The sequence below is a fragment of the Chelonia mydas genome, chromosome 20 (assembly GCF_015237465.2).
Source record: "Chelonia mydas isolate rCheMyd1 chromosome 20, rCheMyd1.pri.v2, whole genome shotgun sequence".
NCBI lineage: Eukaryota > Metazoa > Chordata > Testudines > Cheloniidae > Chelonia > Chelonia mydas.
This window is the reverse complement of record NC_051260.2, coordinates 13,452,102-13,473,475: the sequence shown is the minus strand read 5'-3', so window position 1 is coordinate 13,473,475 and position 21,374 is coordinate 13,452,102. Positions and strand designations below refer to the sequence as shown.

Genomic DNA, 21,374 nt, shown 5'->3' with positions numbered 1-21,374 from the left:
AAAGGGAAGTCAGTGGAAGACCTGGGGATAGAACCCAGGAGTCCTGACTTCCAGCCCCTCCAGTTTCTCCACTAGGATCCCACTTCCTCGAGGATGTAGAAATAAAATCTAGAAATCCTGATGGCCAGCCCCTGACCCTAATCACTAGGCTACACTCCCACAGCTGTGAATAGAACCCAGGAGTCCTGGCTCCCAGCCCCCCTCCCCCCGCTCTAACCACTAGACCCCACTCCCCTCTGGTTAACATTCTTCCAGATTCTCCCTCTGTCGCCAGATATTCTTCAGGTGAGAAATCCTTTCCCCTCGGAAGGTGGGATGGGTGGGTAATGGACGCGTCCCCCTCTAGCCCCTGTTCCTACACATTGATTGGAGTGACACCGATTTGGGGGTGGGGACACACAGTTGGAATGAAAAATAAGCAAAGCAAAAGATCCAACATTCTGCCAATTCAAAAGGAATAGCGGCAGAGCCCCGGTTGGGATCCTGTGTCCAGCTGACGTCTCGCTGGGCGTGGGGGGTTAAGGGGGTGTCCCATGGCCCTGGGGGGCAGGGAAGGGTTAGTGTAGAGCCCTGCAGAGAGATCCTGCCCCTTGGAAAGATTCTGGGATCAGCAGCCTGTGGGGTTAGCAGACGGTGCCGGATTCCCTCCTGGGACGAACAGCTGATGGAAGGACGACAGAAGATCAAAGCAGTCTGGTCTGCTCCCCACCCCCACCCGCAGCCCCAGGCCCTCCCACGCTCCCACATCTCGCCCCACCCTGGATGCCTCTGGAGTGACCTTAACAGCCAGGTTTGATTCAGATCAGCATGAGTCATGAGAACTGGTGCACATGGGGTGGGGTGGTGAAGTGACAGCCGGGGAAGATGGAGGGGTGGGGTGAGACAGTGAGCAGACCCCCCCCCCCGACCCAGACATGACCCTGGGAGGATCTTGGGTTCCGAGCCAAGAGGAAAAGCTGTTAGCGAGGAAAACGGAGCAGGGAAGGTGGGGGGCGGGGGGCAGGCGCAGCCGTCCTCTGGGTGTGTCCGGGCAGCTGGAGAGAGGCTGGGGAAGAAAACGGGGGTGGGGTGGGTTAGTGCTGCAAGGAAAGAAATGAAGCCACGGGCCAGAGCAGAGGATCCGCAGCAGCGATCGCAGGTGCCGAACGGGACGGGATTGGACGCAAATCCCCAGGCGGCCAGAGGGGGAGACAGAGTCAACTGGAGGTGGTGTCAGTACGAATGGCACCGCCTCCCTGGGGGTGGGAGTGTAAGGGGGGGGATCAAGCACCCTGTCAGGGTGGGGCGGCTGGCCCTGGGGGCCTCACACCCCCCTGCATCCGTGCCCAGCCCGTCTCCCATTTGCCTCCCCCAGACGGGGCCTATTTATCCCTCGCCCGCTGCAGACACCACTTTGTGGCGGGGGCAGGATGGGGAAAGGGCCGCGGCCGGCAGCCATCCCGGCATCACCGGGGCTTGGAGGGGCCTGATCCAGCGCCAAGCGAATCCTCTGCTCTGGGTTTGGCGCGCAGGATGGGCCGAGTGCCCGTGGGGCCAGCAGGCTCCAGTCCAATTGGCTATGCCAAGCCGGGAGCCCTGCGGCCTGCAGCCACACGACAGGCTCTGGCACGTACGGCAGAGGGAATGTCCCGGCAATAATTCCCTGGCGGGCCCAGACTGCCAGCTACATCGCCCCCTGCTGGCCCCCAGAGGAATTAACCCCCTCCTGCCTCCTGGTCACTGCACCTGCTGCCTGCCCCTTGCTGTGGGTGTTTGGACCGATGAGAATCACAGCAGGAGCCTTTGGCATGAGGGGACTGGGCGACAGGACCCGGGGAGGTCTCTCCCCGCCCAGAGACAGGCACAGAACCCAGGAGTCCTGGCTCCCAGCCCCTCCCGCTCTAATCAAATAACAGTCTCCTGGAGCGAGGTTAGTGAATGGAGCAAACGGGCTGGGAATCAGGACCCCTGGGTTCCATATCTGGGTTTGCTGCTCAGCCTTGGGCCAGTCTGTCCATCCATCTATCCTCATTTACCGCTCCCCCATCTCTCCCTAGACACAGTGTCTGTCTAGCTCAAGTGAGGGACAACCCACCCCAGCCTTTTCGCCATTAATCCAACGGGTAATTCCCCATCACAGCTAAAAACAAGCCCTGTGTTTCCAGTCTGAATTTACTCAGCTTCCAACCGCTGGCTCTTGCTTTGCCTTTGTCGGGGAGACTGACCAGCCCCCTGCTCGCTGCCCATGGCTGTGATCGAGTCACCTCGGCCCGGCTCTCCCATAAGCCTGGAGCTGAAGCTCCTGCACGCTCTCGCCAAGGCAGGTTTCCAGGCCTCCAGTCATCCTGGCATCTCGCCCCATCCCCCTTCCTCTTTTCAGCGAGGCCCCCGCAACTGGACACAATGGGTTGTCCGCCCCACCAATGCCACCCCTCTATGCACCCATCCAACCATCTCCATCTACCCCGTACACGCCCCTTTATCCCCATCTCCCTGTACATACCCCTCTATCCACCTAGCCCCGTTTCTATCACTGTACATGCCCCCATCCACCTATCCCCATACACCCCCTACCGATCCCTGTACACACCCCTCTATCCACCTATCCCCATACACCCCCTACCGATCCCTGTACACACCCCTCTATCCACCTATCCCCATACACCCCCTACTGATCCCTGTACACACCCCTCTATCCACCTATCCCCATACACCCCTACCGATCCCTCTACATACCCCTCTATCTACCTATCCCCATCCACTCCCTACCTATCCCTGAACATACCCTCTATCCACCTATCCCCATCCACCCCTACCGATCCCTGTACATACCCCACTATCCACCTATCCTCATACACCCCCTACCCATCCCTGTACACACCCCCACCCACCTATCCCCATACACCCCCTAACTTTCCCTGAACATGCCCCTCTAACCACTTATCCTCATACTCCCCCAGCTATTCCTGTACACACCCCCTCTATTCATCCATCCACAGACAGCCTCTACCTATCGCTGTATATGTCCCTCTATCCAACCATGCCCATATTCCCCCCATATACCCCTGTACACACACCTCTATTCATCCATCCCTATACACCCCCTACCTATCCTATACCTATTCATCCATCCTCAGACTTCCCATCTACCTATCCCTATCCCTGTACACTCCCCTCTATGTACTTATCCTGATACACCCCCACCTCTCTATCCAGCCACCCTCATTCCCCCTGCTCGCTCCATCCATCTCCATACACATCACCCCTCTACCTAAGCTCTATGGCCCCATTCACACAGTAGCTGAGCACCTCCCAATCATTAATAGATCGGTCCTCCCACTACACTTGTGAGAGGCAAGTACTATTATTTCTTAGTTTCTGCTGTGGGTTTGTACAGCGCCTGGCACGGTGGGGCCCTGGGCTGTGATTGGGGCACCTGGGTGCTACCACCACACAAACCAGCGAGACTGAGGAATTTGCCCCATCACACAGGGAGTCTGGCAGGGAGCTGACCCTGGATCTCGAGCCCCTAACCACTGGGCCACATTTCCTCCCCGGCTCTGTCCTCCCCACGTGCTATGATCAAGTCACCGCTGACCCTACTCTGTGCTCAGGTGCAAACTCCCATTTAATTTGGAGGATGGGGGAAAGCTGGGGAGATGGCAATCCACCTACTCCAGACACCCCCTCTAATCTAATCTAATCTAATCTATTCCCAGGCAGCCCCATCTAGTCCATATTCCAGCCTTACCAATTCAGCGGGACGCCTCTTTCCTTTTGACAGCCTGATCCAGCTCCCCGCGCCCCCCAAAGGGCAGAGCATGGGGCTGAGCTCTGAGCTAACCTGCTCAAGGCCCATCCCCCCCTGCATGGAATCATTACAGCCGGGGGAGGCAGGTCCAGGCCCCACGCCGGGGTGTCTCTCCCAGCACCCGCCCACGTCCCTCCTGCATTAGCATGGCCAGTGTGTCCATTGAACCCCGATGGGTGTTACACACACGCGGGTCTCCAGCCAGGATCTGAGCCGCGGTTCCTCTGCCAGCACAGAAGGTCGTTATCGAGCTGGGGGTGGCAGCCGGGGGGGTGGGGGGGGGTGGGGGTGGGGAGGAAGCCTGGTAGGACGAGCTGGAGCGGGATGTGGGACCTTTCCCCCTGAACCTGTGAGCTCCAGCTGCGGGGACCCTCTGGGCTCATCCTCATGCCCTTGGCAGCCCTGGGCCTTTCCCTGCTCTCAACCGCACTGGCCCCCTGTGCTGCCCCAGAGGGGCTCCCATCCAACCTGCCTCATGCACTGCCCAGTTCCTGCCAGCCACGGGCAGCAGAGAGACAGGGATGTATGCCTGGGGGAAGAGGGGAGATGTTCCTGCCTTTGCCATCCCCTACCTGCCCCGAGGCCAGTGCTGGGGATGCCCTCAGTTCCTGATGTTAGCCAGCCGGTGCTGGTTCCTCTGAGCCAGAGATGGGGGGCAGTTCCGGAGTGTTTGCATCTGCTCTGAAATTTGTAACCCGCCCACTCCTGTCTCAATCACCTGGTGCCACCCTCGGCCCACCTTTGCTGCCCAGCTTCCCCGGGCCTGGGGTAAACCCAGATCCGGAGCTAGGGGTAAATCCAGGCCAATGCTCTGAGAGTCGAGGGAGAGCTGCACGGGGGGATGCAATCAGAGAGTGTGTGTGCATGGGTACGTATATTGCGATGCATGTGCTCCCGTGTATGCGGGCATGTTTGCATGCGTGTTCCTTTGTGTGTGCATGGGCACGCATGGGTGTGTGTGTTCCGGTGGGTGCATCTGTGCTTGCCTTTTGGCGTGTGTGTGCGTGTTCCCACAGGCATGCATGTTGCCATATGTGTGCAGGGTGTCCTGTGTTCTGTGCATGCACATCTGAGTAGGTGTGTGCGGTTGCGTGCGTTGCCCTCTTGTGGCACAGGCCATGGAGGGATAAAGGATCTACAGCTAGCGCAAACCAGCAGACTTGCTCTTTAGCGCGGGTGCTGGGCTGGGGGGTTGGGCCATGCTGGGGGCTCTAGCCCCAGCTGTGTGATCTGACCCCATTCCTGTCCCACTCTGGGTGATCATAGGCTCCTCTCTCAGACTCACAGGTTCAGTTGGGCTGGCCCCACAGCCCAGGCTGGGGGTGGTGAGGTGGGATGGATGGAGGGCTCCTGGCGGGAGGAGGAGGAGGAGAAACACATTGTTAAAGACGGGGTGAGGGTGGGTTAGCTGGTTTCTATCCCTCCTGGGCGCACAGGGGATGGGAGTGGGCTGTCCACAGTCTGAGGCAGCCGGGGCCGAAATGGACAAGGAAGCAATCAACTTAAAACAAACAAAAAAAGCCACATCAGGAAGGTTTTTAACACCCCAGAACCATGGGATCCTTGCTGGACCTGTGGGAAAAAAGCATGTTTAGCCCCCAGCAAAAATAAATATATATCTGCCCCTGCCCTCCCCACCCCAGTGCATTTGGAAATACAAAATAAGCTGAGAGAAGGAGAGAAAAACATGGATTGGAAAGAATCAAGCCTGGCTTTTTTTTTTTGCTGTTGTCTCTTAAGCAATTATCAATTTGTTAATTTACTGGCTTCCTACTGCTGCCTCTGACAGCCCCAATGCTCGTTAGAAAAATCTCGTTTTCTCCATGCCCTGGTACTTACATTAAACTAGAAACCTCCACAAAGGGCTGAGATGGTCAAATTAAAATATATATATAAATATAAAATCGATTGCATCCCCGCCCCTTCTGGCAATAACAGATCGAGTTAAAGACCCTGAGTGCAGCTTTTGCTTAATTTAATTTCTTTTAACAGGCAGGAAAAAAATAAGAAGAATCCCAACCCCTGGATTTATCGGAAGAAAAGAAATAAAGGAACAAAAAAAAGAAATAACATAGAATTCCATATTAAAGTGGTTAGTAAAACCAAACAAAAACCAAACAAACGTACCCACCAGATTACTATGGCTAGTGTTAAAAAGCTGGTTTATATATATATATACGTGTAGACATAAATATATATATAAACAAATCGGGGTGGTTTTTTTAGTTGCGCGTCATCTCGTTAGCATAGCGTTCCAGGGGTTAACGGAGAGGACAAGCCGGGAGGAATGAGACAAAGTCAAAGAAAATGAAAGTGGGCACTTTTAGGAAAAGAACCCAAGAGGTTTAGGAGCTCCTGCGTGGGGGTGTGGGGAAGAATTCTGAATCGGCACTGTGGTAAAGCAGGTGCTTAACTTTAAGCATGGGCTTCTGTTCTAATGTTCGAAGTCTCCTTGTGTATCATGAATAATAAATACTACTACTGGGAAGGAGATAACTTTCAGCGGGAGTGAAAGTCCCCTTGATGTCATGGGGATTTACGCACAGGGTCGCGCGCTGTCCCAAAGAAGGGATAGCGGCACGCCCAGGCTGGATGAATGTAAGCACCCAAATCCGTGGATATCCACCCCGCCCCTGGCCAAATGCCTGGCCACGAAGGAGAGTGAGTCAAAAAGCGAATTTGCCGATTGGAATCAAATTGATGGAATTTTTTTTGTAAAAAATCAATCAATAAGCCCATCTGACCCGTCAGCTCCCTCCCGCTCATATTAACCATGTTTTTTTTTAAATTCCATGTTGGGGGGGGGGGGAAGAAGGAATTAGGAAATAATAATCATAAAAAAGAGACAGAACCGAAATCAAGAGGAGAAAGAGAAAGCCGGTGACTGAGGTAGATACCCGACTGGTTGCCATGGAAACATGAACAGAGGAGCAGAGAAACTCAGTTGAATGATTAAAAAAAGACGGAGAGGAAGCCCCCATGACTAGTTCCCCTGAAGGAGGTAAAAAGTCGAGCAGACATTAATGGTTGCCCCCCCAGCCCCCACCCCCCACGAGCAGGCGAGCCAAGGACTCATGGATCAGACTTTGGATTCCAGTTTGGTTACAAAAATCCTTTCCAGATTGGAGCTGGTGGCTTGTATTTTGCATCGGGCAGGTGGCGAAAGGGGCCTGTATTTTAGCTAGGGAGGCCAATTGGAATTAACAAGACCAGAGAGAGAAAATTGGGGGGAAGGGTTGGGGGGGGAGAGGGAAGGTTCTGGGAGGAAAAAGGAAAGTTAGGGAAAGAGGGGTCGGGGTAGGATCAGAGGAGGCGGAATTCACATTTAATATGGCCACAGAGAATATAACAAGGTGTTAGGTTTAGGGGGTCAGGGGTAATGTTCTGTTTACCTTTTTGTTCCACTTCTACTTTAAGCATCGGAAGAAAGAAGAAAAAAAAAATAGATTGAAAAAAAAAAAAAGTGCAAGGAAAGGAGAAAAAAAAAGAGAGAAGAGATTAAATTGCTTTTCCCCCCGCCCCGAAGAAACCTTTTCTTTATCGCAACTTTTTCCGCCCCACCCTTCCGACCCCCATTTCAGAGCCCACCCTCCGCCCTTTTTAATTGTTAAAATTGTTGCTTGTTTTAGGCAAAGAGAGAGAGAAAAACGTGTGTTGGATTTTTGTTGGAGGATTTTATAAATCAGGTTTGATTTGTTTTTAGGATTCAATGGGTTTTTGCTCCAGCAGCGACGCCCTTGGAAAGAGAAACATCAAGAACTGCCCCCCCCGCCCCAATGCAAATAATAAAATAATAAGAAATGTCGCAACAACCCAAAATTATAAGAATTAAAAAAAAAAAACCAAATGCAAAACTCTGAGCACCCCAGGAACAGAAAGGACAGTAGGAGATAGATAGGGATGGACAGATGGATGGTTGTGTATGGGGATAGATAGATAGATAGATAGATAGATAGATAGATAGATAGATAGATGTGTATGGGGATAGGCAGTTAGATAGAGGGGGTGTATGGGGATAGATAGACAGGCAGTGGGGGTGTCTGGAGAGAGAGCGAGGTGTATACGTCCACGGTGCCCCCACACCTCGAATCTTCCCTGATAGATAGAGGGGGTGTATGAGGATAGACAGATTGATCGATCAGTCAAAAGAACCAGGATTCTGGGATCTCAGCTGAATTAAGAGGCCCAGGTGGCCCATAGACATCCGCCCCCACCCTCAACTGCTGATCTTCTGTTGCTTAGCTTCAAGCTGACACCAATCCGCTCTTGTCAATATCAGCCCACTCATCACCCTAGATCTAAATGGGTGTATTCCCTGGTCTGGGACATGCAAGATGTCTGAGTAGATAATCAGATCTATCTAATCTATCTATCTATCTATCCCCATACACCTCATCTATCTATCTATCTATCTATCTATCTATCTATCTATCTATCTATCTATCCCCATCCACCCCATCTATCTATCTATCTATCTATCTATCTATCTATCTATCTATCTATCTATCTCATAAGAACAGCCAGGCTGGGTCAGCCCAGTGGTCCAGCTAGCCCAGTGTCCTGTCTTCTGAGAGAGGCTGGTGCCAGGTGCTTCAAAGTGAACTAACAGAACAGGGCAATGATCACGTGACTCATCCCTGTCATCCAGTCCCAGCTTCTGGCCATCAAAAGTGTACTTTAGAGTCACCCAGAGCATGGGGCTGCGTCCCTGACTAGCTTGGCTGATAGCCATTGATGGACCTGTCCTCCAAGAACACCTCCGATGGATTTTTGACCCCAGTATCCTTTTGGCCTTCCCAGCAGCGCATTCCACAGGCGGACGGTGTGGTGCTTGCAGAAGTACTTAGGGTTGTTTTAAATCAGCTGCCTGCTCATCGCATCGGGCGAGCCCTGACTTTGTGCTATGTAGCGGTCAATAACACTTCTCTAGACACTGTCTCCGCCCCAGCCGTGATTTCATAGCCCTCTATCAGATCCCCCCTCAGTCGTCTCTTTTCCAAGCTGAACAGTCCCAGGCCTGTTAATCTCTCCTCATGCGGCCGCTGTTCCATCCCCCTGATCATTTTTGTTCCCTTCTCTGCACTTTCCCCAGTCCCAATATATCCTTTTTTGCAATGGGGCGACCGGAACTGCAGGGAAGATTCGAGGTGTGGGGGCACCGTGGACGTATACACCTCGCTCTCTCTCCAGACACCCCCACTGCCTGTCTATCTAGCCCCATACTCCCCACCCCCATTCTGCAGCTCAGCCTGGTTCCTAGGCACAGATCCATCACACCCCTAGGTCCCTGTCCCAAAGCCCCTCGTCTCTCACTCCCAGATGCGCTGGGAATCCCAGCTCCCTTTCTCATCACCTTTGAAAGCTCCAACCCCACTGAGGAAAACCCCCTGTGCTCTGTAAACCAGGATTGTTTCTGTCGTGATTGACGGGCCTGCCCCCCTATCCCCTGCTCAGACACAGCCCTCCCACGCCCCACTGCACCTCGACCACGCTCCATCTGCTCCTTGCTCTCTAATGCCTCCACCCTGTGACGATAATTCCTGATGCTTTACAAAGGCGGTCAGCATCCTAACACCCTCCCCCCACCCCATATACCAGTGGGGAAACTGAGGCACAGAGCAGGGAAGCAACCCCTCCCAGCTCATCCAGAAGAGCCAGAAATAGAGCCCAGCTCTTCTGCGTCTCAGTGCAGTGCTCTTGCCACTAGACCACGCTGCCTTCTTGATCCTGTTAGTAGTGGACGGTGCCCTCCTAGCTCAGAGCCCACAGAGCCCTCAAATGGCTGCTTGAGTCCATTGAAGAGCCTGGGGAAACAGCACAGAGCTTCACCAAAATCCAGGAGTCAATGTGAGCAGCACCGGCCGCAGCGCTGTGGCTTGTTTGTGCCGAGAGCTCTGGCCCCAATTAAATACAAATGACCTTGTTTTTTAACTACACTTTGAATGGAAACTTCCTCCTCTGTGGGGCAAGGGGGGGGCTGGCTCCAGTCTGACGCCAGGGCAGCTCTGGGGGGCAGGGAATGGGACATGGGGCCTTTCCTCTCTAGGGGGCACCGGCTCTGATCTTACACCAGGGCAGGGGCTGGATGGCTCAGGGGGCAGGGAATGGGACACAGGGCCTTTCCCCTCTAGGGGCCACCACTTTTGGTCCCTCTTTGTCTGATGACAGCTTTCAGTGCAGTTCAGGCAGAGAGGAGGGAATTCTCCAGGTTGGCGTTTGGCCAGGACGGACACCGGGGTTCACACCCCAACCTGCCAGGGGCTCCTTTGCTACACGTGTATTCAGGCCTGAGTGTGAGGCGTGACCCGAAGGACAGGGAGGTCTGAGGAGCTGGGCCTGGGCTGGGCTTATGGTCCTGCCACCTTGGGAATTCTACCCCAACAGAGGTTACTGATGCCTGACAGACGGACAAAGGGTTGTATGGGGCTGGGTAGACAGGGGGTGAAAGGGGATAGATAGATGGATACCGGGTGTGTGAGGATAGATAGAGCGCTGTGTATGGGGCTGAGTAGATACAGAGAAGGGGTGTTTGAGAGTAAATAGAGAGTGTATGGGGCTGGCTGGATTGAGGGGTGGGTATGGGATGGATGGGTGGGTGTACATGGGGATGGATGGATCAGGTGTTTGGGACTGGATGGACAGACAGAGGGGTGTGTATGGGGATGGATGGATGGAGGGGTGTGTATGGGGCTGGATGGATGGAGGGAGGGGTGTGCATGGGGCTGGATGGACAGACAGAGGGGTGTGTATGGGGATGGATGGATGGATCGAGGGGTGTGTATGGGGAGGGATGGATGGATGAATGGATGGAGGGGTGTGCGTGGGGCTGGATAGACAGAGGGGTGTGCATGGGGCTTGATGGACAGACAGAGGGGTGTGTATGGGGATGGATGGATGGATGGAGGGGTGTGCATGGGGCTGGATGGACAGAAGGGTGTGCATGGGGATGGATGGATGGAGGGAGGGGTGTGCATGGGGCTGGATGGACAGAGGGATGTCTATGGGGATGGATAGATGAGGGATGTGTATGGGGCTGGATGGACAGACAGAGGGGTGTGTATGGAGATGCACAGACTGACAATCTACCAGTGCTAACATCTGACTCTCACCCCCTCGTTGCCCCTCACCGGTCACGCTCTGGGGTCGGCCGTTCTCCCCAGTGCAGAGGCCCGTGGCCCTTGGCAGCGAGTTCTGTGGGGCGGCGCTGACAGCCGGCCAGGCTGAGCTCCCGCACTGGGGATGGCTCTGGAAGGGCATGGGGCTAAGGCGGTGTGGGGCGGTGTGGGGTGGGGCCCTGCCTTGCTCCATGGGAGCCCCGAGGGCTGGCCTGGGCCTGGCCTCCTCGGCATCCTGCTGCAGCAGTAGTGCCAAGCTGGTGAACTTGTGAAAAGGGGACTGGCGGGGCGGGGGGGGGTATTAAATACAGGGGGGGAAGCGAGTTAAAAATAGTGCTTGGGAAGGGGAAAAAACAGCTCCAGCCGGAAATTAACATCTGACAATCCGCTCAGCGGCAAAGAGCAAACCAGCCAGGTAGAAATCTCCAGCCACATGCGTTTGTGCCAGGGCGGGGGGCAAATCGGTGCCCAGCTCTGGGGACACTGTGGGGTCGGGGGGGGATGTCGGGGCAGGGGCGAACTGCCTTGCCGCCTACGGAGCTGCACGAGACCTGGGGCTTAAAGCTTGGGGCGAGATTGTTGGCTGGTACACACGGGCGCTGGCTGTGGGCGACGGGTCCCCCGTGCCGCTCTGCTGAGGGCTGAGTCTGTTACGGCCAGGCCAGAGACCTCTCTAGCTCAAGGGGTGTAGCTCTCAGGAGCCCTGGGGCAGCCCCCATCATGTTGGCTGGCCCGACAGCTCAGAACGGCCCAACCCCAGCGGAGGATCTGGCCCTCGACGGGTAGCCCTTGTGGCTGCACAGAAACAAGCCCCGGAGACGGAGAGGCTCCCGAAGCAGACGGCAGCTAGGCAGAGCCAGCTGATGATGAAATCTAATGATTTCTGAGCTTTTGGGCACTGGATTTTGGACCGTTCAGGGCTGGTGATGCTGTAAACCGGGCGGCGTGTCTGTGTGTGTATGGGGCGGGGGGCAGAGCAAAGGAATCAGAATGGGCCTGTGCCCCTTTTCTTGGCTGCTTCAGGAAGCTCTTTGGGGCAGGGGGGCTGTCTGCTTCTCTGGCTGCGCAGCACCCGGCACAATGGGGCGGCCTGGGTCTTGGCTGAGGCCTCTAGGCATTGCTGTAATAATAAACCAGGGAATAACTGCTCACCCAACTGACTAAAGGCAGCCCCGGCCTTGCCTGGAATATACACAGCTGCTGCCAATGACTAACAAATCCCTTGTGGGAAAAACAGAGGCGCCCCCTCGAGATCCCGGGGGAAGGAAGGGAAAGAAACAATGTGACAGGAAATAAAAGAAGGGGGGGGAGGAGGAGGGCTGAGAAAAGGGGTTGGGTTTTTTTCTGTTTGCACAGTTCTAACAATTATATTTTTATAATCCTGCCCCCTCCAAAATAAATTAAATAGATAAGAAAAACGAACAAACAAAAAGACCCAACCAAAATTAGAGGCATTCAATTAACACAAGGACAATTGGCACCTGAAGAAGGAAAACAGGCCGTTTGGTTAGAACGGAGGCAGCTGCAAAGGAAGAAAGCGGGGAGTTTGACACGCACCCTCCGTCCCCCTCCCCCATCTCCCCGCTTTCTGGACCCCTGCCCTGCCCTGACCCCCAAAGATCAACAGCACTGAGGCACCCCTCGGGAGAGCAGGAAGGGACAATCAGAGGGCAGGGGGCAGCATTGAGTGCAGAGAGAGAGGAGGAGCTGCATGGGGCGGGGGGGGGTGGGGGGAGCGATCTGCATTGTGAGTTAGAAGGCGCCGGACGAAGCACGCTTTTGTCGTGGTGAGTTGAATGAGGCCTGGTAGGGTTGGCGTGACTCCCATCATGCTCTGCTTCATGTTAGCACGACTCCCATCATGCTCCACCTCGCGGTTAAGCAGTGGGGAGTTGGGGGCACGTGTTGGGCATGCAGCTTTGCGAAATCACAGCTGCTTCCCACAATGCCGTGGTGATGCCCAGCTTTGGGCTTGTCCTCCTGGGATCTAGCCCTGGCTCCCTGCCTTTTCGGAGCTGAGAACAGAACCCAGGAGTCCTGACTTGGAGGTCACTGGCCCATGCTGCCTCCTTCTCCGCTCTCCCGCCGATGCCGGCCCCCGCGGTGTTACGCCCAGGGCCGGGCAGAGGCCCAAACTCTGCACACGCAGCTGAGCTGGCTGAAAGCTTTTCCCCAGATCTCTCCCTCGCCATTTAAAAAATGCAGAGAGGTCAAAACGGGCCCCGGCTCGGTTCTGATGAAACCCTGGTCGGGACGGTTCCTCGGGCGAGCTCCCAGAAGGGCCAAGAGCCCCATGGCTGAGGCATCACTTGGCCGATGGGAGACCAAGGCCCCGCTCGGCCCGATTCACAGCAGCAGCTTGACCCCGAGTCTAGCGCATCCCCGAGCCCTGGGCTAGTCAGTGGGCCATTGAGCCCTCGCAGGGGGGAGCAGCAGGCGCCGGGGCCCCTCTTGCAGCTGGGTCTCAGCTCCTGGTGCTGGGGACTCCAGGACGGGCTGGTCCCCGGCCTGGGCTGGCTGGACCCTCCTGAGCAGGGATGGAGCAGACGAGCGACGCCAATGGTGTGGCATCGCTTTACGCCAGCTCTGGATCTGGCCCCTTCTGCCCCAGATCCCTCGGTCGGCCCCACTGCCTTGGCTGTGCTCCTTTCCCTGTGGGAAAGCCTGGGGCCAACGTGCCCACTTCCCAGTGATTCCCAACTGGTTTCTGCCTCAGCACGAGGCCCAGAAGGTGCCTCTGACCCTAGCCAGGGGGCTCTGGAGCTGAGAAAGCCGCTCCCTGTCCTGCTCTGCCAGACCCACTGTGAGGTAGCTCTGGATTTACACCCCTGAGTCAATGAAATCGGAGGAGCAGATACCCAGCTGGTGTAAACGGGTGTAGAGCCATTAAAGTCAATGGAGCTACATCAGTTTACCCCACTTGGGAATCTGCTTTTCAGAGAGTGATGTCAGATTTACACCTTGGTGTAAACGAGAGCAGAATTTTGCTTCATCTGAGTTACTCTGGTTTGAATCTGGTTTGGCTGGAGTTAACTCTTGCTTTGCACCCTGGTGTAACTGGGATCAGAGTCCGGCTTCCAGGCAGTGACTCCAGATTTACACCTGGGTGTAAGCGAGAGCAGGATTTTGCGGCCTCCGAGTTACTCTGGATGTACACTCTGGTTTTGGTGGCGCTAACTCCTGCTTTCCACGCTGGCCAAGGGGGGAGCAGAGCTGGACTTCCAGGGAGCCACTGCGGGTTTACACCCCAGCGTAACTGAGAGCCAGATCCGGATTCAGCACCGTCATACCAGTGTTGCGGAGCTCCGAATCCGCCTCCACCCCCGCTCTCTCTCTCGTCGCTAGTCCCACGCCCCGAACCTCGCCTGTCCCTTGCTGACGTTGGCTGTTGGGTGAGTGGCAGCGCGGGGGAGAGCAGATGGTGGGCACCGAGCCAGCACCAGGAGAACAGCCGCGCCTTGAAATGTGAGGAGCGGGGTGGCCAATCCGCTGCAGCGATGCCACCCGGCAAGCATTTGGGCAGCGCGTATGTCGCCTTGAAATGTGTTGCATGAACGGGTGGGAGTGGGGGGGGGACCTGTCAATTTCCATTTCTCCCAAGGAAGGAGCGGCAGATGGGAATGGAAATCAAGGAGTGGCAGAGGGACCCAGCTGGTGTAAACGGGCAAGGGATAAACCCTACGCCAAATCACAACGGCTTGGATCTGGCCCAGCTGACACGGGCAGCCACATGGTGAGGAGGCAGGGACAGGAATTCTCTGCCTCTCGGATACCGGGTGTGAGTGCGGGCATGGGCAACATTCACGGGTGTGCATCTGGGTGCGTGCGTGAATGCTGTGTACAGATGTGTGCAATGTGCAGCCGTGTGCATCTGGGGGCATGCGTGTGTGCAGGATACAGACCTGTGCAATGTGCAGGCGTGTGCATCTGTGTGCATGTGTGTGTGCAGGATACAGATGTGTGTAATGTGCAGGCGTGTGCATCTGTGTGCATGTGTGTGTGCAGGGTACAGACCTGTGCAATGTGCAGGCGTGTGCATCTGGGTGCATGCATGTGTGCTGTGTACAGATGTGTGCAATGTGCAGGCGTGTGCATCTGGGGGCATGCGTGTGTACAGGACACAGACGTGTGCAATGTGCAGGCGTGTGCATCTGGGGGCATGCGTGTGTGCAGGATACAGACGTGTGCAATGTGCAGGCGTGTGCATCTGGGGGCATGCGTGTGTGCCGTGAATAGACATATGCAGCATACACACATGTGCAGTGTATACACCTGCATCTGTGTGCAGTGGTACATGTGTGTGCGTATACATGCATGTGCGTGAAAACTCATTCAGCTGGGACCTCAGGGCCAGGCCCTGAGCTGGGGTAAATCAGCGGAGCCCAGCAGGGTCCGATTTCCGGCCCTCCATCTCTGCAGCTCTCTCCTCTCCACGCTCCGTCGCTCCTCCCTGCCATCCATCCCCCCTTGTGCTGGCCCCCCACCCTTCCTGCGGAGCCCTCTCTCCAGCCCCATCCCGCTCGCAGCCCTGCCTGTCTGAGATCCCAGCCCAGTCTCAGCGGGGTGCCCCCGTGCTGTTGTGGGGCAGAGTCAGTTATATCCTGAGATGAGGGAGGTTGTCTGGGTGCGTCCGCTGCGGAGCTGAAAGGAAAAGGAACAGGAATCGGAGTTAAATCGGTTAAGAGGATGCGCTGGACGCTGACGCCCGCCTCTCGGCTCCGGCTCTGTCTGCGAGGAGAAACCAAAGGGGGTGTTACCAGGGCTCCCCTCCCCCCACAGCCCAGCCCCCCGGAAAAAGACAGTGGGTCAAACAACAGGAAGCAACGCCCCCGACCCTGGAAATGACATGCCCTGGCTCACGCTACGCAAAGCGGCAGGGAGGGGAGAGGGGGTGTTTGCTGCAGACCCAGAGGGAGAGAGGCACCCCAAAACCGGCCCCCTTAGACAGCGGCGCTGGCTTCATTCCTCCCACCACGCCTGCCGCCCACTGTTCCTTCTCTTTTGACCCCCAGTGGGCATGGATGGGCTGGAGCACAGATCCCACCATGCACTCCAGAGCTGAGGTCACTCTCCCGGGATCCCTTCGGGGTACCTCTGGTTTGCGGAACCCAGTGGGGACAGGCGCTGAGCAACCCACAGAGGCAGGATTTGGGGTGCAGCGCACCTCCTATTGCTTTCTATGCTGGGACCTGGCTAGGGTTGCCACCCTCCAGGATTGTCCTGGAGTCTCCAGGAATTAAAGATTAATTTGTAATCAAAGATTATGTCATGTGATGAAATCTCCAGGAATACTCCCAACCAAAACTGGCAACCCTAGACCTGTCTCCCTTGGAGACCAGGGAGCTGTCACAGAGCCAGCTCAGCCTGCCAAGGTGGGACTTCCTGTTTTTTCCAGACCCGCTTCCTGTTTTTTCCAACCCTAACTTCCTGTTTGTTCCCTGAAACCCACTTCCTGTTTCTAAGCAGGAGGACCTGCTCCTCAGGAGGGAATTTCCCAGGCCCGAGAGGAGTAGGGGACTGACAGCCTGGCCCGGTTCCAACACACTCGCGGCTCCGATGGCTCGGCTCAGACACCGCTGGGTGTGTGTTGGGAAGGGAAGTTGTGGGGGGGCAGAGGGGTCTGTGCACATGCAGAGCACACGCCCATGTTCACACATGTGCACACACAGACACACGCATGTGCCCACATCCACACGCACAGCACATAGGGAGCACATGCATACACATGCGGAGCACACTCATGTACACACACACACACCCCCCGACCCTGCTCTGGCCTAGGGCAGGTGCTCCCCAAACCCAGCCTAGCCCAGGGGCCCCCGTTGCCTGAAAACTGCCCCAGAAGGACTCGCCCTCCTCCAATGTAGCTCCAGGATCCTTCCCACCTGAGTCCTGACTTCCACCCTCCCCCACAGGTCTAACCACTCGACCCCACTCCCCTCCCACCACGTGGGGACACATGGGTCGCCAATCACTTCTCCCCACTCAGCCCCCTCCTGGGACAGGCACAATTCCCCCCCCCGACCCCGGAACAAGCAGGGCAGGCCCCCATCCTAGCCTTGCTCCTCAGCACCCCCTTGGGATGGGCAGGGTACTGCTGGGTAGCCTTAGGCGTGGCTGGGACGCGAGGCGACCTCTAGGGGTGACGCTGGGCCGCGCCGGCTGGATAGGCTGAGGGAACCGCAGGGTCTGTCTGTGTCCAGCCCCCTCAGCGGCGAGGCACGCGATACGCCCCGGCCCCTCCCGCACCCCGGGGCTTGCCGGCTTCTCTATTACTTCTTGGGGCCCGCACTGAGTGCGAGGGGGGCGCACCCCCTAGTGAGCCACCCTCTCCTTGCAGCACAGCGCCCCCTAGCACCACACTGGGGCCAGCAGGGGGCGGAGAATCTCCTCCATTAGCATCTCCCTTCCCCACACCCCCTGTGGCATGTTCTCCCCCAAAGGATAGAGCCAAAGCGAGGCACCCAAATCCTTTAGCCCTGGCCCCAGTCATCCCCCCCCACAAGTCCTCCCCCCAGCGCCAGGGATCAGGGAGCCGGTTCTGGGGGGGGTCTCCCCCCGCTTTGGGTGGAAGGTTTTTCACAGCGAGGAGGGAAGCCAACAAGTCGGACCCGAACATGGTTGTAAAGAGCAATGAGAATGGGACTCACTGTATGGGACACAGTCATACTGGACCTCCAGGTACTTGTAGGTTCCGGGGCAGGGGTCCGGGAAGGCGTCCGATCCAGCCACCACCACGCACTGCGTCCGGTTATTGCACCTGGGGGGAGAGAGAAGGCCCGGGGGCCGTTAAATTAAAGACAGTCCCGTAGTGATGCTACATAATGGGGCCGAAATGCAGCCACTACTGGGGTGTGTCAGGGCAGTGCAGAACCCTGGCTGAAACAGGAGCAGGGCTGGGCAGGAGAGGGATGTCAGGACACGAGGAGATGGCTGGCCTTGGGATGGGGCCAGGAAGCTGGGCTTCATGCCCTGACTTTTGTGAGACACATGGGGAAGGCACGGGGGGCTAGGGGGAAGCCTTCAGTTAGCTTCAGGGGGTCAGGGCCTTGGTTTTACATCTTGTCCTAAAGGCAGCACATTTAAGCCTCAGACTGGGAGTCTGGACACCTGGGTTCTAGTCCCAGCTCAGGGGAGTGGTGCCTAGGGATTACAGCGGGGAGGGGGGAAGGGCTGGGGGTCAGGACACCTGGGTTCTATTCCTACGTCTAGGGAATGGTGCCTAGGAGTTAGAGCGGGGGGATTGGGGTCATGACACCTGAGTTCTATTCCCACCTCAGGGGAGTAGTGCCTAGGGGTTACAGTGGGGAGGGCTGGGGGTCAGGACACCTGGGTTCTATTTCCATGTCTGGGGAGTAGTGCCTAGGGATTAGAGCAGGGGGTTGGGGTCAGGACACCTGGGTTCTATTCCCAGCTCAGGGAAGTGGTGCCTAGGGGTTAGAGTGGGGCTGAGATGGCTGGGGGTCAGGACACCTGGGTTCTATTCCCAGCCCTGATACAGAGTCGCCGTGCAGAAACCCATTCCCATTTCAGTGTCTTGGTTTCCACAGCTGTGAAAGGGGGAGATGGCACCGAACAAGCGCCGTCTGCAAGGTGTGATGTACGTCTGCTCGGCTGGAGGTCTCTGTGGTGTCTCAATCCAGGGCAGACCATCCCCAGGGCTGTCTTGCCTTTCACTCCGTCCCACTGAGTATCTCAGCCTGAGCCCAGAGTAAAAACTATTCCCTCTGCTGGGCCCTGATCAGAACACGGGGCCCAGGGCACCCACGACCAGGCTGAAAGAAGGGACTGCTTTAGATAGGGTGCAGAATTGGCCTGTGGAACCCACTGCCACAGAATGAGACTGGGCCAAAAATGCAGCAGGACAGGTCGGGCACGGCTGGGTCACCAGAGCATCCCCGGGAGGAGAAAAAACGTGAAATCAGGGCTAGAACCCCGGGCGCTGATTGAAGGGGTAAAGGGCCCCATCTAGGCTTGTTATTCCATCACTTCCCCCTAGGGGGCTCCCTGCACCAGCCTCTGAAGCAGCTGGTGTGAATGGCTGGAGCCGGGAGACCAGGGTAGATGGGCCCATCGGGAAGGTGATTCCAGGTTCCAGACACACAACCCCCCCCCCCAACCTACTCATTCCTGTGTGTGCAGATTCACCCCCCCACCATGCTTACTACATACAGCTCCACCCCCCCCCCTGCACATGCCCTCCCACACACCTGCACCCCCCTCCATGGACAAACTCCCCTTTCCGCACGCCCATGTCAGCACAGCCCAATCTACACCCCCTCCCCCCATGCACCCCCACACACTCAGGGGTTGTGGGTTCTCACCAACATGCTGCCGGTTACAATCATGTCTCTGTGGCAGGCCGGGTGTGGGTGAGGGGGAGGTTTGGCTTGGGGGTATTTTTCCCAGCAAGCACTGCAGGATAATTGCCCAAACCACATTAGCTCTGTGGAGGGGGTTTCCTGGGGGGCTGAGAGCCCCGGGCTGGGGGCCCCTCATTGTTCTGCTCGCTATTGTATCCGAGCCGAGGCTGAAAGTCCAAGAGTGGAGTAATAAATATCCAGGAAGACCTGCTTCCCTGATGGTATTTCATCTTTAACAGCCTCTCCAGCTCCGTCCCACAGCTAGAACCGCAGAGAGCGGGAGAGAACAAAGCAAGGGAGGGAGAGAGAAAGAAGAACAGCATGAAAGGAAGCCAGAAGGGAAGAAAGAAACAGAAAGAACAAAAGAAAGAAAGAAGAGCAGGGCATGAAAGAAGGAATGGATGTAAGAACGAATGAGGCAAGCCGGAGGGGGTACGGTGGGACAGGTGGGACGGCAAGAGGAGGGGTATAAAGAGAGAAGGGGGGGATTAGGGAGCCCTCCTTCAGGCCCACCCATCCCAGCTCCCCTTGGCTGCGCTGCCTCCTGGGGCAGGGAGTCCTGCAGGGTAACAGGTAACACGTTTCCTTTTGGGGGTTCTAAGCTCATCAGTCAAGAGGACTCTGCCCCAGGGGACCCAGCGTGCGGCCCCCAAAGGGGGAGCAGGGAGGGGCCGGGGGAGTCACCCGGTAAAACTAAGTAGGGTTCAAAGACTCCCCAATGGGAGGGAGAAGATGCTGGAATGACCCACTCCCACCTCCCCCTAGTGCCTGTGCCCCAGGGCATGGACCCCTCGGAGGGGTTGGGGGGTGACTCCTGGTGCCTGTGCCCCAGGATGCAGATTCCTGGCGGGGGGGGGGTGACTCCTGGGAGTTCTCTGACAAGATGTCACCCTGAGGGTACCTCTGGTGTCAAAGATGAAAGAACCCAGGTGTCCTGGCCAATCTGATGTCCCAGGTCCGAGATGGAGCCATGAGGGGGTAGGGGGAGGCCTCGGGGGAGGGGTCAGTGTTTAGGCGTGAGCAGAGTCCAGAGGCAGCTGGAACTGAGCCCCCGGTGTTGCTCCCCCAGCTGGGAGTCAAGAGCACACTGTTGTAATTGCAGAGACTGGCCATGAGAGGGCGACATTGCTCCACTCATCCCCCCCCTCCGCAGCCTGGGCCCCAGCCTGCTGAACCCCTGACCTGCCTATGCCAGGGTGGGGGTGGGGTCTCTGTTCCCCGCCCCCAGGTCATAGCTGAGGACAGGCAAACTCAGAGGCCATGGGCGGGGGGGGGTAATGGAAGGGAGAGGAAAGAAGGGGGGAGAAAGTGGAAATGAACAAACATCTGGCCCAGTCCCTTGGAGGATGCATCAAATGGGGGGGGGTACAGGAGAAAGAGGTTCAAAGTCTCCTGTGACCTCCACAGCAAGAGTGTGGGACCCAGCCCCCCTGAACTAACCACCAGACCCCATTCCCCTCCCAGAGCGGGGGATCGAACCCAGGAGTCCTGCTCCCACACCCTGACCCCCATGAAGTTCACCCAGCCCTTGCCAAGGCTGGAGCCAGGGCGCCCCAGAGGGCAGGGCGGATTTGGGAGCTGCCTGGTGCCAACCAGCTGGGGGAGCAGGTGGTGGCAGCCTGGAGAGGGCCCCCCCTCCCTTCCCTGCCCATCTCTGGCAAACAGCCGTGGCTAATGAGGCGGCAGCTGCCCTGCCCTGGGGGAGCCCTGCCTGGGTCCCGGGGACATGAGCCCAGGTTGCTCTAGCAGCCGACGGCCCCGGGGAACAGCCCCGTCCACCCCTTCTCCGATTGCATCAGCCTTGCCAGGGAGAGCAGGTGGCAGGAGCTAACGAGGGAGGGATTGGGGGGGGCGGGTATGGGGGGGCGTTGTCAGAGCTCTCTGGCAGCAGGGATGCGGGGGGGGGGTGGCATTGCCAGGAGGAGGAAGGTGGTGATCTCTCCACCCACCCTACCCTGCAAGGCTCCTGTTCCCTGCTGCAAGGGCTTCTGGGAGTCTGGCTCATAGGCCCAATGGTGGGAATTGAAGCTAGGAGTCCTGACTCCCAGCCACCCTCTGCTCTAACCACTAGGCACCACCTTCTCCCAGAGCCAGGGATAGAACCCA

At 57.0% G+C, this 21,374-nt stretch overlaps 1 protein-coding gene across 7 annotated transcripts in view; it reads right to left on the bottom strand.

Annotated features, from left to right (window-relative positions):
- ADGRL1 (adhesion G protein-coupled receptor L1) overlaps nucleotides 1-21,374 on the bottom strand; it is a 94,690-nt gene that overhangs the window by 26,293 nt on the left and 47,023 nt on the right. For 3 of the 7 annotated variants that reach the window (XM_043532836.1, XM_043532837.1, XM_043532838.1), the window contains exons 4-5: nucleotides 17,556-17,665; nucleotides 7,183-7,200 (exon numbers count right to left, since the gene is read on the bottom strand). In XM_043532836.1, the coding sequence (XP_043388771.1) occupies nucleotides 7,183-7,200; nucleotides 17,556-17,665 (128 nt within the window). The remainder of the gene's footprint in view (nucleotides 1-7,182; nucleotides 7,201-17,555; nucleotides 17,666-21,374) is intronic. The other 4 variants (XM_037887925.2, XM_037887928.2, XM_037887927.2 and 1 more) reach the window with 2 other exon arrangements.